This window comes from Nymphalis io, chromosome Z, assembly GCF_905147045.1.
Source record: "Nymphalis io chromosome Z, ilAglIoxx1.1, whole genome shotgun sequence".
NCBI classification, from domain to species: Eukaryota; Metazoa; Arthropoda; class Insecta; order Lepidoptera; family Nymphalidae; genus Nymphalis; species Nymphalis io.
The window spans coordinates 10,013,674-10,032,735 of record NC_065918.1 but is presented as its reverse complement, the minus strand read 5'-3'; the positions used below and the strand labels follow the sequence as shown (position 1 = coordinate 10,032,735).

Below are 19,062 nucleotides of genomic sequence, written 5' to 3'. Positions count from 1 at the left end.
AAAGTTAACAAAAGTATTATATGTATATATATATATATGTACATATATTACATAATAATATGATGAAATTTATATAATTATATAAAACGTTACTAAATACTGATTGCAAAATATAGAGTAAATTCGTACTAAATTCAATTTTGTTTATCTAAAACATATAATTGTCTAAACAAACATTTCTAATATTTATGGAAAAATTGCCTTAAAAGAATATTCGGTTATTACAGATTAATTACTGTCTAGAGCTGACGTTATTTAAATCTATTTAGCACCGAAAAATAAAAAAATAGGTTATTAATATAAAAAGTTGTACCACAAGCTTTACATAGTACACATTAAATAATTCAATGATATTTTTATTTAACAAACAGTGAAGGATGTGTATAGTCAAATCAAAAATATAATCCATCGTTTGTACAAAATATAAACAACATAAAATACTACAACATATTTAAAGATACGCGAAATGTGTATAAAATGATTCGTATTAATTATTATTCAGATAACGGATGCGCATAGAGTTGTAAAATGTTTAAACGATTTATTATACATCTATAATTGACATACTTATCGCATATCACTAGGGAATATTTTTCTCAATACACCTTTATTAAATAAGTTAAGGATCTTGAAGATAAAAACCGAACAGTCTCAAGTTTTGTTGCGATGTTATTGCGTGAAATTAACTTGTATTTCTTTCTATCAATAAGACAACATGAATTAGGTTGTTATTTTTTTATATTATTTTCAAATCGAAGTCAAATGAACTATATATTATCGCTTCAATGATTTCTGTTCTGTATTAATAAAAACTCTATACAAAAAACTTCAAAAAAATGTTATTTGTAATTGTTATTCGTATTCTGTAAGTAAAAATATTAACAAAAATGTATTTTGTTTAAAACTAATACGGTAACTTGATTACATATAATATTATTAAATATTCGTTTAGTAATAAATTAACTAATAAATATTTATACATTTTTTTTTCAATATCAAGATTGACTACTATAATTGTAAGGTTCATTCATTGCATCACTTTTGAATAATGTTTGAATAGTATAGATGAAAATTTAAAATGAATAATTTCACTAAAAAATTAGTAATTGATAACTGGTATTTTTATAACACTGTCTTTAAATTTTGTAATAAACATTGATAGTCTTTCAGGTATATTCAATATTATAATAGAGGTCCAGCATAAAATTGTATTGATGAAAATTAATTTAAAGTACAAATCAATAATCGTCTAGTTTCAAGACCCGCTGAGGCGAGTTTTCCAAAAATTTTAACAAATGATACATTTTCAAATCTACTATGAGCTAATGTAAATTATTTAAGAAAAAGTTAAATGCTAAGTATTCTAAAACAAAGCTTGTGCGTTTCAAACTGTTCTACAAAAAATCAAAGGCAACCCCAAATTTGTGCCACGTAACATATAAATCAGTTTCATTTAAATTAATTGCAAATAATTACGAGGTAAGTTTTAAAATCCGTCATATACAAAATTTAAAACGTTTTTTTAGCCCGATTTTGTATAAATTGGTCTTGTCTCATTTTTTATTTTATAATGATACATTTAAAAACCATATTTATACATCAAAATCGTATGTCAAATCGGAGTGAAATTAAAAAAAAATGCAAGAAGTCTTATTGCGATTTGACTAAACGATTCACGTATGTGTTAATTAGTTCGTGTAGAAATTGATGAAATATAACAATCCATGGCATTGTAATGGAAAATCTGTTAACATCAATAAAATAAATATCAAATAAAATTTACAAATATGAAAATTGAAATCAACAACACGTATAAATAATACAATCATCATTTGTTAAAAATATATTAATATATCGAAACCGAGTTAATTATTATTTTTTGTAACTACGTAAAATTAAGTCTAAGTTATTACAAGGCGTGGAATCGGCAGGATGTTTTTATGTTCGGCGAATGTCATGGCAGTCATCCATTTTAACTGGTCTTCCGTCACTGCGCCGGCTATTGTGCATCCAAACCATGATCGATCTTTACTCCTGCAATGACGATACAAAAACACTATAATTATATTAATTTTTGAACTCAATAAAACATAAATGTACTCTTACTAATATTATTAATATGAAAGTGACTTTGTTTGTTTGTTTGTTACGTTTTCACGTCTTAACTTCTCAACTGATTATCGGTAAAATCTTGCATAAACGTTGTCAGGGGTATAGAAAAGGATATAGGGCACCTAATACTCCCTAAAACGCAGGTGAAGACGCGAAAGGAAACTAGTAATTCCTTGAAGGAGATTGATCGTGGGCCGTACTTTCATGAGTGATTGCGTCTCAAAATATGAATTAGAACAAAAATAGGAATGTGTAAAACTTTTCCCAAAACGTGCATTATGTAGACTTCGCTACAAGCTTTATAATTGTATTATATTGGAGTTATTATCATCATTCCTGATATTGAAAACGTGAATAAGAAATCTGCTATAAATAGAAACAACCCTAAATTTATTTATCAATACAATGATTGATCTATAAATTGGCAAAGACAAAACAGATCACTACCATTTTTTCTCTGTTTGTCAATCGATTCTCAACTTTTTCGTTTGGTAGCTACTGACAAACTTTTGTGTTATTAATAAAAACATTTTGCAAATAATAGTAGAACAACACAAGAAAATCCATATTCTCATATTATTAATAATGATTCTGATCTTACAACCACTTGTATAAATATTTACATATCCTTTAGTCTTTCTATTATTTAATTAGTTTTTTGTTTAATTTTGTATGTTTTGTGTCTAAGCATGTCTTGTTTTTTTTATAATATTTGTATTGTGATATATGGAAATACGCTTACCAGGTCAGTATCGAATCGCAAACTTAAATCAAATCCAGGAAGATTTAGCTGATATTGATCAAAGAGGATATAAGCAAAGGAATGAACTTAAGTAGTCAAATGATCATTTTGATAATATGGAAAAATATGCTTGTGCATTTAAGATGGCCGAACCATCTAAAATGGGAGCAAAGACTTCGTCAATTGCGAGTGATTGGTAGGATTTAGCTTACTGGTGGTAGGGCTTTGTGCAAGCTCGTCTGGGTAGGTACCACCCACTCATCAGATATTCTACCGCAAAACAGCAATACTTGATATTGTTGTGTTTCGGTTTGAAGGGTGAGTGAGCCAGTGTAATTACAGGCACAAGGGACATAAAATCTTAGTTCCCAAGGTTGGTGGCGCATTGGATATGTAAGCGATGGTTGACATTTCTTACAATGCCAATGTCTAAGAGCGTTGGTGACCACTTACCATCAGGTGGCCCATATGCTCGTCCGCCTTACTATTCTATAAAAAAAAAAAAGGATTCACGAGTGAATTACGTTACCCAACCAAGTTGTTAAGTTTGATGTCAATCTGACAACTGTCAAAAGGTTTTATAAGTAAATTTAAATCAATAAATTCAAACCTACATAATGGTAAAATGTGCAACATGTAATGAAAACATTGGAAAATATCTCCTGGTCTGAAATTTATCAGATGAAATAAGGTAAATATTGATTCAGTCTGCTTTTAACTATCTAACAAACAATCAAATACCCTGCGACACCCCCCAGGCATCGAGTGGAGTTGTGAGGACTGCATGAACCTGACCTGTAGATCCTCTTTTCTCACTCCGGGCACAGATAAAGAGTCCGATACAGGACACACAATCTAAACAAAACCAATAGTCGATACGATACGCTTATGAACGACATAAGGCGTGAAATTGCTTGAGTGAAGGTATCCCGCAGGGCACCGTCTTAAGCCAATTGCATTTTTTATCATATGTTAACGACACGAGTAACTGTATACAATATTGTACGTGTTACCAGTTTTCAGATGACACCTGCATTATGTTTACAGACCGAGATACTAACAAAGCCTGTGAAGTACTAGGTTGTTTTTAACATAATATGATGTGCCATGGTGCCATGATGTCCGTAAACCACGTCAATAAAAAGTTAAAACAATTTTTCACGCAGCCGAGCGAAAAGAACACTATTAAAAATGTAAATAATGATCCCAGGATCCCAGGATTATTGCAAGGCAGAAATTTTCCATACTGGGTACAAATTTTTGGTTTTGATGATATTAAGGATTACGATATCGAAGTAAATCAAAATACCATAAACGCGAGAAAACATCAGTCTTAAGAGAGCAAATGTATCATTTACTAAGAAGAAATTAAATTGAAATCGTGAATGCCATTTTTTAAGCTGTAAGTGACACAAATGGTAAAATAAAATGTTTTTTTAATTGATGGTCACGGAGGAACTGGAAAAACCTTCATATATAATGCTCTATACTACATGCTTACTGGAAACTGTGCAATGTGAAGTGTATGGCTTCTATTAGTATTGCTACCAAATCGCTGCCTAATGGTTTACTACTCATAAAACTTTTGGACTGAAAGTACCTCTAACATATAACTCTTCGAAAGCCAGAAAATTAGCAGAAGCAGATATTGTTCTTATGGATGAGGCTCCGATGCTTCCAAAATATGAATTACATAACACTGATCAACTATTGCGATCCATTGTAAATAAGAATCTCCCTTTCGGTGGTAAAGTGATAGTACTTGGAGGAGATTTTCATCAATGTCTTGCGTGTAGAGCCGCGAGCTAATAAATCAGAATTATAAGATCTTTCCATTAAGAAATTAACATACGAAGAAAACATTGCATAGTGACAATTTGCTGATTGTTTATTAAAGTTGGGCAGCGGTGAATTGTTTTTTTTTTATTTCATTAAACACAATGAAAGAAATTCAATAGCCACAAAATAGCATTTCCAAAAATATCTTATTGACGAGGTGTTAATACACAGCTATGCCACTGAAAATTATGAAGGAATGAAAGAAAGAGCAATAATCGCCCCATTCAATAAGGTTGTTGACAAAATTAATAAAGTGTCAAGCTTCCTTGAGAGTAAAAAATAATTTTCAGTGATATTACGGTGAAAAAAACAATTTGAAGAAGCACTTGAATTTTCAACAGAATTCCTCAATTCGGTCAACATTTCAGACTTGCCACTACATGAAATGAAATTTAAAAAAAAACGCTTATAATGCTGTTGCGTAATTATGTACTCATTGTGACTAATCTGTGTAAATAATATAATAAAGGCTAAATGTGACTGATGAACAATCCAGCAAAGAAGTCATACCAAGAATTACTTTTGACACATCAAAAAGTCAGCGGCACCAATTTCCAGTAAGATCTGCTTTTGCCATAACAGTAAATAAATCTCAAGGCCAGACATTCGAGTTTGTTGGTGTGTGCTTAAGATCGTCAATTAATCATTCATTAATCTTCGTTCAATATTTCCAAAGCCACAAATCCAATTTCATTGAATGGAATAACTGGAGATGTTACAGTAGGAAAGTAAAAGAAAGGTATTTTTTTGCTGACACTAAAAAAATTGAATTCAATACATTTGTTCTTATTAGAATTTGCATACTATGACTATTGCTCTACTTAAGGTAAACTACTTACCGTTTCTGTTTATTGTTACGAGGTATAAACGTAATGGACCAACGTGATTGGGGATTTCGCTTCGGTTCGTGGCCGACGTACCACAAAATATCCTTTATATTCCATTCTTCAATTTTATGTGAACCCTGAATAAGATATGTCATATTTTAAACTTAAAATTGGGTTGTTATGATTTAAGACCTTTTTTAATTTCAATAAATATACATGTCACAACTAAAATAATAAACATAACTCACCTGTTTATCTTTGAAGTAACATAGCTTGCCATCATTAAACTCGAACATATGCAATTTGAACGCTTTCATAGTTTCATTGGCTAAACGCAGCTCACCGCAGACCAGTGAGGTCGAATGTCGCAGCGCTTCTAATTCGTGCAGTATCTTATTTTCCTTTACCACTAAGTAATTATCTTTTCTATCTTCTTCGTCCCAGTAGCCCCATCTCAGGACGACGTCTAGAACTATCTCGTCTATGTGAACGACTCTACGCATAGAATCGTTGCATATCACCTCCTCAAGCATTAACAAATGCGATTCCATTTTTGCCTTTTCGCATAATTCTATGCATATATCAGCGCTAGTTTTGTTTGGCGTTAACTGAAATCGTAATGTAATGTAATTATATTTTTATTTCAAATTGCATGTAGAAATGGTAGAAAAAAAAATTAAAGTATTCAATTTTAGAGTGTATATGATACTTAATAAGGTAGTAAGGTAGTAATCTAATCATTGACGAATGTTACTCACTGCTACTTGATGGCATGTATTCCTGTCATGAATGTAAATCCACGCTTTGAGATCTCCGGCCGCTTTGGGCGGTGAAGGCACTGTGTTACTGAGTACACGTACTAACACTCTACGTATAGCGGCTTCCCGTCTGACCTCGACCTCAGTGGGTTCCCATATAGCCTCGTAGTTGGCAATAAGATCTCTAACCACATACTGTTCTTTGGCCGACCAAGCAGTCTGCAGATTGTGGCTTGTCTAAAATTTGTTTTTTAATAATATTGAATATTGAGTTATGTTATATATTAAAAGTTTTGTGACCATTAAAAAAAATTACTAATTTCAAGGGCAAGGGTCTACAACAGCAGGCAGCTAACCTTCAGTCCCCATCTCAAATTTTCATTCTGTATACATAATACTTTTAATTATGCAAATTACCAAAGCAGCAGGCATGATAGTGGGAGCCCAGACTGACGCGAGATTCTCGGCGGCCATCTTGTTAGCGTGCGCCATCGTGTGTAGGAAGTGTAAGTGAGCGAACAGTTTGCGCGCGGTGTTGCGAGCTATCTGCGGTAATGATGTCATTGCGGCTCGGTACGCAGCGTGACGCGCATTCGTGTCTTTGATTTCTGAGCATATTAAAAAAATACAGATAATAGCAGAGATGCTTTTCTGTGCGACACTTGATGAACATAATTAATAGTTGTTGTACTTGTTCCTGATTCGGTAGACAAACCAGCGAACGAAGGAATAAAATTGTAAAATAAAGTAAAATATTTTAATTTGAATTTAAAATCAATTTTATATAAATGAAACTATTTAATTATACTAAAAAAATTACCTAGAGCAGATATCATAGTGCTGTGCTTATCCTGCGGCACGAGCGACTCGGGAAGATCTCTGAAGAAGCGCTTGAGCACTCCGGCTACGTCGTGCTCCGAGTGCCGCCCCGGTGTGAGCTGTACCGACCACGAGTCTCGTCGGAAACGAGCGAGAAGCTCCGACAGAACCGTCGCGCTACCAGAACGGCGATAGATACCTTCCGATAAACTACCTGAAAAAATCCATATAAATTATTCGAATCATATTATACAAATTTCACCAACCCGCATTGGAGCAGCGTGGTGGAATAAGCTCTAAACCTTCTTCTCAAAAAGGGAGAGGAGGCCTTGGCCCAGCAGTGGGACATTCACAGGCTGTTACTGTATTATACAAGCATCAGCAATACTGAGTTTTTATGGGCTTAATTTATTCACTTGAGTGAACAAAGCCCTTATGAATTTGGGCCTTCCATAATAAAATCTTGGGTACATCACTTATACATTATATACACTTTTAATTAATGATTAAAATTATTAATTAAAAGTGTGACCCAAACTCTTTTATAAAATTAAATATTTTCATTGTGACAAAAAAATAATGCTAGGCTTGATTAAGATATTGTCTCTTATATGAATAATATATTGTACATACCATGTGCATAAATGAAGCTAAGACATTTGTCAACTATAACTGGAACATCCTCCTTTGTCAACTGTTGGTGGTGGATGTGGGCACCGTTGTTGTGCGCTGCTAGTTTCACCATATACTTCCAACCCTGATCATTGTAATAATAATAAATATATTTGTTGCACACACAAAGGCAACATAAAAAATACCTTAAAACAATATAAATTTAAAAAAAAAGCATGCATAGGGCGGTCTTATCTCTGAAGTACTGTTTTATTTTAAGTCAAAAATCTTTGTTTCTTACTATAATTCATGAAATATTTATTTAGATGCATAACTTCATCGAATCAAGTCCTTACTAAAATAATAAGAATACTGTCGACGTTTTAACGAAATGAAGTAATACAATACTTGTGATTCATGTCTTGGTAACGAATACTTATGAATAAGTATGAACATAAAAGAATTAGATTTCGTTAAATGTTTCAAGTCTGACTCATAAGAATAACAAGACTTTCAAATAGGTTAAGAAAAGTTTTTATTTTTTGATGATGATAACCATATTGAATTTTATGTAACGTCAAATATTGGAGAGCATCTCACCTTTAGTTCTCTTTCATGTGGAAATCGCAAATATAAAGTCGTTTGTGGACAATCTAAGAGAAGGTTTGGGGTTCCATCCGAAGGGCATGCTTGTTTTGTCTCATCGTCTGCTTCTTGCGTAACTAAAGAATTACAAACATGTGATAAGTATACAGTTCTAAAGCACAAGTTTCGATTCATGTGAAGTAATAATTTAACTAATCAACGTGTTGACTATTTTGTTATAATTACATCTAGTTACATTCGATTTTAATTTCTAATAAAAAAACAACGTTTTTTGAAAACTTTGCAGCCTAAAATTGATGATATTAAAATAAAACACTTGTTAATCGTGAAATAACTATTTTTGTAATAGCTATCGTATGTATAAGTAATAAGTGCTACTATTAAAGAAGATAGACAGCCAACTTATTTAACCCTTTATTCCTTTCTTAAAGTTTTGCTAAGCGTGTAATAAATGTATGTTTTGGAAGTTTAACTTATAACAATTACATGACAGACTTAAAAAACGATGATTTAAAGTGCTTATAAATAGGTACTTGAATACAATACCTACTACGAAGTAAATTTTTTCACACACATACACACACAAGTGAAGAACAGAGGCCTTAGCAAGCGAACTATTAATTCTATCGCTCCGATATTCTTTGATAATGAGATGTATCATTGTAAGAGCATGCGCCGTTTTGTAAACAAACACAATTATATGGATAAAGCGATACTTGGAACCAATGAATCATCAACTCTCGTCAACTTGCAACGAATGATTAATTAGTACTTTAACTAGTTTACTAGCTTTTTAATTTCATTTGATACGAATACGATAACATTAATATGATAATACAGCTTTCGTATAATAGTTACTATATAAAAAAATATTGCGTCTGTATATATTAATCAATTTTAATAAGATTTTAGCGCGCTATATCTATATATATATATATATATATATTACGTAATTACATCGCATTTTGCTACATGTGCATCAACTGAGGATACAAATTAGAAATGTCAATTGTTTATAAGAAAAGGCCTATACGATGTTAATTCCATTCTTTTAGGGCAGTTGCTTCATTGAAATTATAACGAGTAACATTGATGCAATTATAAATCGTCTATTTTGTCATCTATCCAAGTTCATGACTTTTTCGACGAGCCGGTTGGCGTGGTTGGTGGATGCTTGCCTTTCACGCCAAAGGTTATGGTTTCAATTCCCACCCAGGACAGATATTTGTGTGCATAAACATGTCTGTTTGTCCTGAGTCTTGGTGTAATTACCTATATTAGTATGTATTTACAAAAGAAAAATAGTATATGTAGTATATCAGTTGTCTGATTTCCATAGTTGCCCTCCCGGCAAATATAGTACAAGCTCTGTACAAGCTTAATTTGGGATCAGATGGCCGTGTGTGAAAAATGTCCCAGGATATTATTTTATACTGTTTTTACAAACTTTTGATGAGGCAAAAGTATTTAAGAACAGTTCTACGTACTTAAATTCGACTTGCTTAATTTATATGACGTTATTTATATTCGTTGTTAATAGATAAATACCTAACTTAGAAACGGATGTGAAAAATTGCAAAAAAGTATTGTGATATTGCAATATCTGCGTGACATTGCGCGCTTCCGGGTGATAAAAATACCATATTATTTACGGCTCCAAGCACACGGTTTTGTATAAGCACTAATTGTAAGCCAAAATATCCGATTATAAAATAATACTAGAATATATCAGTCCTATATCGCAAATAGTGACATATCGGACTTTATTCGTCCGCATATATAGCTTTACCGTTGCTGACAAAGTTTATTATTGTTGAATTGATACTCATTTAATAACACTTAAAGAAGAGTGCTGTCTTCTATATGTCTTTCAACAATAGTCTTGCTTAAAGTAATTGTTTATAGTAATTGTTTAAAGTAATGAATTATCTAAAGGTTAAAAAATATACATAGATTTCTTTGTGGTGTTTTATTTATACATTTAAAATGTATATATGTTTCGTAACTACTTTAAACTAACCTAAAAGTATTTATTTTGAATAGTTTGCATACGTACCGACACATCTCGTTTTCCTGAGGTCGACGGTGCGCACGTCATCACTGCTGCTGTAATAGGCGAGCACCCGACGGATCAGCATGACCCACGCGCCGCGCCACTCACCAGTGACACCTTCCTGCCAATCAACATATTCCCTTTTACATTAGATTTAACCGATGTGGATATGACCTCATATTATACAACCTATGCTTTACATACAACCATAGCCACATTGTATATTAAATTTTTCGCCTAAAACAGGAGTAGTGACATCGTAACATTTTAGAAATAGAATAAACATTTTGTTTATATAGTTACTATTAAAATAACTCTATCTAATAATATAAATTTAATGTAAAAATATCAAATAATTTTATGTTAAAAAGGTTTTATTAATTAAATAATTTTATAAATTACAGAGCATTTTAGAAAGTAAATATAGCAGTCGATAAAACATCTGCACATTTCAAAACAATTAATGATCAAGATTAGAAACGTCTAGATTATTAAAGATCAAGATAACGGAATACTCGTTGATTAATACTTTTTGTCACGTTTTATATAAATGTTAAACGAGAACTAAACAAGGAGTTTAATAAATAATAAACAAATATTTTACGCAGCTAAACATAAATTTATTCAATCAATTAAAATAGAGATATTATATTTGATCTGCTTTTCTTAGTCATTTTAAAATGATGTTACAGTACGAATGATTTGTTTATCTAACTGCTAGATTCGTGTCAGATAATGTGTAGAAAGCGAATATACTTATATATATAATACAACGTAACGTATCATAAATCAAATTCGCATTGAGCGTTTTTACAATGTTCCATATAAAATTGAAATAACGGTTGAAATTGTTACAGACTATTAATGAGCAGGATTTTATTATACAAGATTACGCGCAGCTTCGCAGGTGTCTCAGGGGGGAGGGTGTTAGTTTTCATTCTTTATACCCCTGACAACATATATGAAAATTTCATGATGATTGATCAATTAAGACGTGAAAGCGTAAACAGCAATCGAACAAACAAACTCACTTTCGCATTAAAATATTAGTAAGGATTACCCGATATAATTAAGTCAAATGATTAAAAAATGTTTGATATATTTTATTAATTTACGTTTTTACACACCATAAAATCAATAGTGGTACAATCATTCGCATATGCATTTCCCATTCCCACAAAGCAAATATACAACAAAAAAGGGCAATGTAACTTGTATTTCAATACATGCTTAATTGTTCTCACGTCGCAGAAGTGTATTAATCGTTTTTTTTTTTTTATTATAATAACACGAAATACAAGGCAACCCTTAAAAAAATAAATCGTTCGCTCATCGTTACTAATTATGATGTACACATTATAAAAAAGCAAATAGTAACATTTACGACTATATTAGACTTTAGAGTCGAAAATATGACTTTTAACTCTTTATCCACGAATACGATGTGGGGACAACGCATTGCTATTGATCCAATATATGTGTCATTATATAAACAGGTCAATTACTTGCATACTGTAACATAACGCAGTACAAACTATGAAAGAAAAAATGTATCGAGTTTCAGATTGGTAAACTGAAACTCGATACATTTTATGATTCATTTTAATTAATACTTATAATAATTCTTATTATGATTTCGCCGGTTGATTTTTTATTATAACAATGACATTATTTATTATTTAATTTTGAAATTTTTAAAAATTACTGATGATTTTTTGTTACTTTTAGATTGAACCTGGAAGTATTATGCACACTTGTAATTGACATGCACATTAGATATACTATTATTGTTTTATAAATTAATTTTTCTTTATTAATAAACGTATATTAAATTAAGCTTGATAGGAAATTACATTTAATTAATAGAAACGTAAATACCTTTTAAATGCAAATATTGTTCAAATGCAGTAAAATAACTTCATCAATTAATAAAGGTAGTATCTTATAGGAGCGATAAGGAAACGTACAAATAGATATTGTGTAAATGAAATGGAATATTGTGCTCAATACGCGCTATTAATTTATTACGATAAACTCATGCTAATGTACTTTATATGTTTAATTTCATCTACCTATCTATTATAATTGGAATTACAAAGTATATATACAAGTTATGAAGCATTTGTTTATTGAATGGTGTTAATAAGAAGGGTAGAAAAAGTAATAGGACCATACTTGTACTGATGTGAAGAATGTCGACACGATTAATATTTAGCTTACGAACTATTATATACATGACTAGCCCTTATAAAGCAAAGTTGCGCGAGTTCATGACTCGCGTTGATAATAGTGCAATATCGAACTGTTCATTGAAAAACCACTTTACACTGTACATAGATATGAACAAAGCATTTCAGTTAGCACTAAAAATAAACATTATAGAAAATCCCTTTTTTTAATTTATGATAATGAATATGATATAATAATGTGATGATTAATGTTTTTATAAAAGGAATATAATATGTTTAGTAAGTTTTTATTTTAACATTTACAAAAATACCTTCTTTTAATTCGTGTAATCAAAAGCAAATGTATATAAAATATGTAATTTTATAAATTTGTAACAATACCTTAAGATAACACCAGCCACAACGTGTGAACTCTGCTGTGTATTTTGTGGGGAAGCCATTAGTAAGATGCTCAGCAATTTTCTGAGTCCAATTACGTCTTTCTGAAGCACTCGCACAACTGAATAAAACCTTGCGTGGAGTATTACGAACACCAGTTGACACGGTCAGTTCAAAGCAGTAAGAGTTGCTTGTTGTGCTGTTGAAAATAATGAAGTAATAAATATAACAAATGAAGAATGATATGAATATAGTACACCAGATAATGATTTAATACTATTTGTTACCTGGAAGAAAGAGGTAAAACAAGCTGAAGACAGTAAATATTTTCAAATGTGTATGCTTCTTTCAAAATAGAGTTAGTTGGATCTGTGTAGCACATCAATTTTTGATCGGACAGAACACAATAGCGATTTTGTGAATTTTTAAACAAATCTTCAACTACTCCTGAAACTACCTTATTTAAAATTCCACTATAATATGGTACAGGTAGATTATTTATAGGAGGTCTTTGTACCACTTCAACTTTTTGAGCTGTTTGCTTATTAGACTTGTTTAAAACACTGTCAAATTTTAACATATTTGAGAACCTTTGCATCATTGAATTTGAATGTTTTGTTTCCCCTTCAGCGGGTAAGGATCCTGAATCATTACTGACATACCAGTTAGCATTCTTCTCTTTTTCTGTATCTGCTGAAGATGATATTGTCTTAGATAGTTCCTCTGGTAAGAGACTATCAAATCGTTCTGGTGGAGTAGGTGGATTAAAGTAATCACTCTCCCCAATATCATAAACAACATCTTCATTTCCACTATCTGTTGAGATAATTGTACCATATGTGTCTCCAATCAGGAATGACTCTAATAGAAGTAATTCATTACTAACCCCCTCATATTTTTGTGGAGAAGAGACATTGCTCGTCAATGGATCAAACTCATAAATAGTACTCTTACTTGGTCTTGGAATTGTTTCAGTTACAGTCTTAGAGGAGCTAGGTGACGGATGTGGAAGTGTCCAATTTTCATACAAAGAATTCTGTCTCATAACTTCAATGCAACTTTCTCTCTTTTTTCGTCTCTCCGGTATCTCAGGAGCTGACCTAACGCTAACTACACTATTAGGTCTTGATGGCTTTGGAGTATCATATGCATTTTCACTATCTAAATTCAAACTAGAATCAATACATTCATTTTCTTTGCTATCATGTGAAAAATTACTAACTGTATCTGCATTGGAATCAGAATTGCTAGAAAAGAGTGACAAGTCATCAAGATGGGATGAGTTCAGCTGGAGTGGTGAAATTTTATTCTGATTTAAGTAGTCATCATTATTTCTAAATCTCTTCTGTTCTAGAAGCGGTGAGTGAAATTGAATATTGTCAAAAAAACTTACATCAACAGCTGGCATAGAAGTACATCTCTGGTTATCTAAGTTTTCAAAGGTTTCCGTTTTCTTAGACATTCGTAATTTTAAACCAGCAGTTTTCGTACTTTCTATAACAGATTTAGTGACAGAATCCCGAACAGCTTTCGACGTACTTAACGTTTTTTCCAAAGTTCCTTTGGCAAACTTAGATCCATCCAGAATTGACTTTTCAAATTTCTCATTAGCAGACTTAGCCGAGCTACTCACTTTTTGTGCTACATCTTCTGATATTTGTTTGGACACGGAACTGATCGAACGTAATATATTTGAAGCTGTGACCCTGTCTTGAATCACCGGTGTCTTTGTTCGTGGCAGAGGTATAGGCGTTTTAACATCATTTTGGGGCAGAAATGCGGTCCGAGGTTTAGGGACAGGCGGCGTATCCATGAGGACCGAATTCCACTTTTTACAAATGTGATATACTATGTCAGAAACAATAACATGGTCGAACTAATAACATACTTTACAAACAAAATAATGAGTCACTTAACAAGGTACACATTTCACTTTGACCTAATTTATTTAACTCAATTTTAGTAGATTTCAAGGACACACATAAGATAAAGCAAAATACAAATATAAAAATAATCAATAGCAAAATAACAAAAAAAAACGAAGCTATTGTTAGGGCAAAGAAAACAGATTGTATCGAGCAATAGCTCGTACTTCAAAGTAATCGCAGATAATACAGACACTTGTAACATCAATTGTCAAATTTGAAATAGAACTGTCACGCACCACAGACTTAAAAATACATACATGGTATTTTCAGAAGATACAAGGACAAAATTTAAATCATAAGCAATGATTTAAAAAATATTTTTTTACAAGTAATGAATAATAATAATAATCAAGACTTTCTTATATTTTATTTATGATCATACTAACCGTCGTCGCGTTTGGACTCTACTACCACTTACCATCAGGTAGAGTAGAGCCATTTGCCCCCCTCCCCCTGGAAATATAAAAAAAAGACTACGCATTTAAAATATATACAAAATATATATTTAACTAACTTTCATTTGTAACATACTGCGCTTCGAATAATTATCTTTTTTTAAAACAAACTAAAAATTCGAAATCAGAACTTTATATTTCGTTTGTAATTATTTTTAATTTCGAATTCAAAGATGCTGTAATCTTGTAATAGACAGACAGACAAAAATTAGAGTCCACTATACAATATACGAGTTCCATTTTCTCTTTGAATGTACATAATTCTAATTAAAAATAAATACCTATTCACAATCCGCCTAACCCATTGTTCCAATGGGATGCAACATGCAGCGACGCGACGGGACCTATTGCGAGTCAATGTGTAACGCGTGCGACCAGTATTCTATTCTGTAGTTGTCCGTGAGCGACAAACATCTTCTACTACTTTTTCGTTGGTCAAGACTTCTAGATGCTACAGGCAAGAATATTATTAAAATCAGATTTAATTTTATTGGTGTAAAAAAAATATTCTATTGTATCTAACCATGCAATCAAAGCCTTGCAATTATTGAAATTCTGCAATTAGGAAAATGAGTTTATTTTTTTTATGATCTCAAAAAATCATATTTAAAATATAAAAAATACTGGCGAAGGAATTTTTATAAATGCAAAAATGATTTTTTTTTACAATTTTTTAAACTTACGTGTTCTTAAATTATTTTCTGGAGCGACCGATCAACGCGTGACGTCACATCGCCCAACGTCGCTCGCTCGCCCATACAATTTCGCCTGTATTTTCGCGTTATTCTTGATTTTATTTATATTTCGGTTAGTATAAAAAAAACTTTCATATATTTATTATACAGTACCATAGCATACTAATTCAACAAATAGAACTCGGAAAAAATACTTTTTCCATATATATTATCAACAAAAACAAGTAGATATATTCCTGAAGAACCTTATTCTTAAATTAAAATGCTCATAGTAGTAAAATTTGTCGTATTTGTAAGTTTTTAGTTTTAGGAACAAATAATTATTTTTTACAGGCTATTATAGGTATTCGTTTAATATAAACATAATTCAGAATGTTCGTAATACGGCCTTGATACATTAAATAACGATAATGTTGTTATAAGAGTTTGTATCGATGAAAAATGCATTTCAACATTAATCTTAAGTTTATTGTTAATCTTGAATAATTTGTGAACAACACCGTATCGCCAATAATAAGCGTTGAAAAAATCCTAAATAATTGCGACCCATTGAAATTGATTTTTAACATATTATGTTTCGTGAAAGTCAAATATGTAGTCTAATATAGTACATATGATACAAATGAAATCAGATAATTCTTTATTCAAATAGGCTTATAAGGGCACTTTTAAATTACCATGTTACAGTATTGAATTAAATGTAAAGCTACCACCGGTGATCTTCTATCTTACCTAACCGATGGGCTGAAGCAGTTGGGTCTAAGAGGCCACCTCTTGGACTCAACTACAACAAAACTTTTTCGAACCGTTATGACATAGAAACCTTCAAGAAATGAGCCTACTCATTCCTTAAAGGCTGGCAACGCACCTGCAACTACTTCGGTGTTGCAGGTGTCCTTGAACAGTGGTAATCACTTTCCATCACGTGAGCCTCCTGCTTGTTTGCCCCCCTTTTACATAAAAAAGGTTTATTCCGTAACCGTACCGTACCATAACAGCCTGTGAATGTCCCACTACTAGGCTAAAAGCCTCCTCTAATCCTTTTGTGGAGAAAGTTTAGAGCTAAAAGGTTTCTTCCAGTAACAGTTTATTTCATTATAAGTAGGCTCCTCACATCGCTATGTGACCAATGCCATAGTATGTTTGCCTCCTTCACATTCGAGATTGTTAATTTTATTAGCAATTTCATCACAAGCAAATTTACGATAATATGCCGTGGCTCTGTATCGTAACTAGCACGCCCCGAATAGTGTATGTAAAATTAAAATATAGGAAATGTACATCATATTCTATATCGACATTATCTTTTATCAAAAGCGGAAAGCACTAGTATCTCTACATGAAGAGTACGAACTTATTGCCGATCACAGTTATGATCAATTTGCATTAACAAAAGATTAAAATAAACAATAATAATAAGCTCACTAATATATTTCGCATGATTTGTGAAAGAATCCGCAATCATAAGATCGACTTTCGATCGATTATTTGTTAGTCTACGTGAAAATACTGCTCTTATTTTAGCATAAAATAATATATCATTAATCGTTCTAATATTATTATAAGTAAAAGAACGTGTTTGGGGCGTCAAATCACAAAGAGGGATAAAATAAATACGAAATTATCAATGCGCGTATTGCACGAGTCGTCCGCAATAACGAAAGGGTGAAGTGACGTCACAGTCAAAACTTGGACGGAGCAGAAATTATACGAGAACGCCCAAATTGATTTGCTTATAAAAAAAAGTATACACGATATAATCATATTTTTTAACACACTTACGCGGATTGCTTAAAATTGTTTTCACAAAGCAGTGTACAAAAAGCAATAAAATGATAAGGCATGGAGTGGAGACGAATATTATTTATACTGTTTATTTTTATACGACGTATTTATAATTTTATTTCAGCGTAAATATATATTTGGTAGGACATGTGTATAAATCAATGAAACAAATATTTACTGTTAAAATGATTTATTTATTTTTTTAATTCAAAAAGTATTAGAACATTTTATCGAAACTAAGTAGGTACCTATTTAGTTTAAGGTGATTGGGTAGCGAGCTACCAGCCCGGGAAACTCAATTTTTCAAGTTTTAGGGTGTATCTACTACGGATCACTCTTAAAACTTTAAAAATAAAATTATTTTTTAAACTAACAAGGCAACGGCAGGAAACACTTTAAATTACTTGGAATAAATTTAGTTTATTGTAGAGTTGTCTTTTTTAATTCGATTTTAGGTTTTTTCTGTCATGCAAACAAACGTCTATAAACTTTTCTATAATAGCTTTTATTTTTTTAATTTTAAACTATATGATACTTACTGTATATCATAATATATATTTGTACAAAAACTTTAACACAAAAAAGTTCAAAATTATTAATTAAAAAATTAAACATAATAAAAAAACACTCCATTGACTAAGAACAGTCATTTGTATTATACGACTGAAATAAAAGCAGTCTGTTAGGCATACTTCTTACATTTACATTGCGGTCATTGAAATTTGCCGTATTATACTTGGACCGATGAGTGAAGTTTTGAGACGAATTAAATCAAAATTACATATTGCATTGTATATTAAGTCATAAAAACAACAAAAACAAATCAACAAACACTTTTACTAACTTATAATACGATATCCCATACTTTTTTAACGTTCTTGACGTAATATTTTTACAATTTCTCAACGATCACTTAGCCATTTTTAATTTTTGTGACGCGGGCGAAGCGAAAGTATTTGAAATGAGCGCACAATTTTTAAATGTGCGCTCATTTTATGCGGACGTTTTTGAGAGGCTGAACGTGTATCTTGTTTTTTATATATCGATGTGGGTTATAATAAACAATAAATCGCCACCGAGTTGGATATTGGCTATTTTTAATTTATAATCAGCATCATTCACCCGCCACCTACGTTATAATATTAGACGTAATTTAAATTCAGTATTTTTATTTCAAATATAAGATTTCATTGAGTCTGTCATAATTAATATACATATGAAGGTCGAGCAATATATAAAAAAGGGCAGTCAGTAAAAAACATAA

The 19,062-nt window shown here is 31.5% G+C and overlaps 1 protein-coding gene across 1 annotated transcript; it reads right to left on the bottom strand.

Annotated features, from left to right (window-relative positions):
* Window positions 1-1,044: 1,044 nt before the first annotated feature.
* On the bottom strand, window positions 1,045-15,017 carry LOC126780451 (arf-GAP with Rho-GAP domain, ANK repeat and PH domain-containing protein 2). The gene is made up of 11 exons (XM_050504950.1): window positions 13,223-15,017; window positions 12,939-13,134; window positions 10,372-10,489; window positions 8,310-8,431; window positions 7,731-7,854; window positions 7,099-7,311; window positions 6,696-6,886; window positions 6,279-6,515; window positions 5,769-6,128; window positions 5,533-5,657; window positions 1,045-2,034 (listed from the first exon to the last, which is right to left on the bottom strand). The coding sequence occupies exons 1-11, from the start codon at window positions 14,746-14,748 to the stop codon at window positions 1,902-1,904; spliced, it is 3,345 nt and encodes a 1,114-aa protein (XP_050360907.1). The 5' UTR covers window positions 14,749-15,017; the 3' UTR covers window positions 1,045-1,901.
* Between the last annotated feature and the right edge of the window lie 4,045 nt (window positions 15,018-19,062).

Coding starts and splice junctions, on each gene's coding strand:
- LOC126780451 (XM_050504950.1), bottom strand. CDS start 14,748: ATGGATACGCCGCCTGTCCCTAAACCTCGGACCGCATTTCTGCCCCAA. Junction 7,312..7,730: donor TAGCTTCATTTATGCACATG/GTATGTACAATA, acceptor GGATTTTTTCAG/GTAGTTTATCGGAAGGTATC. Junction 6,129..6,278: donor ATACATGCCATCAAGTAGCA/GTGAGTAACATT, acceptor TTACGATTTCAG/TTAACGCCAAACAAAACTAG.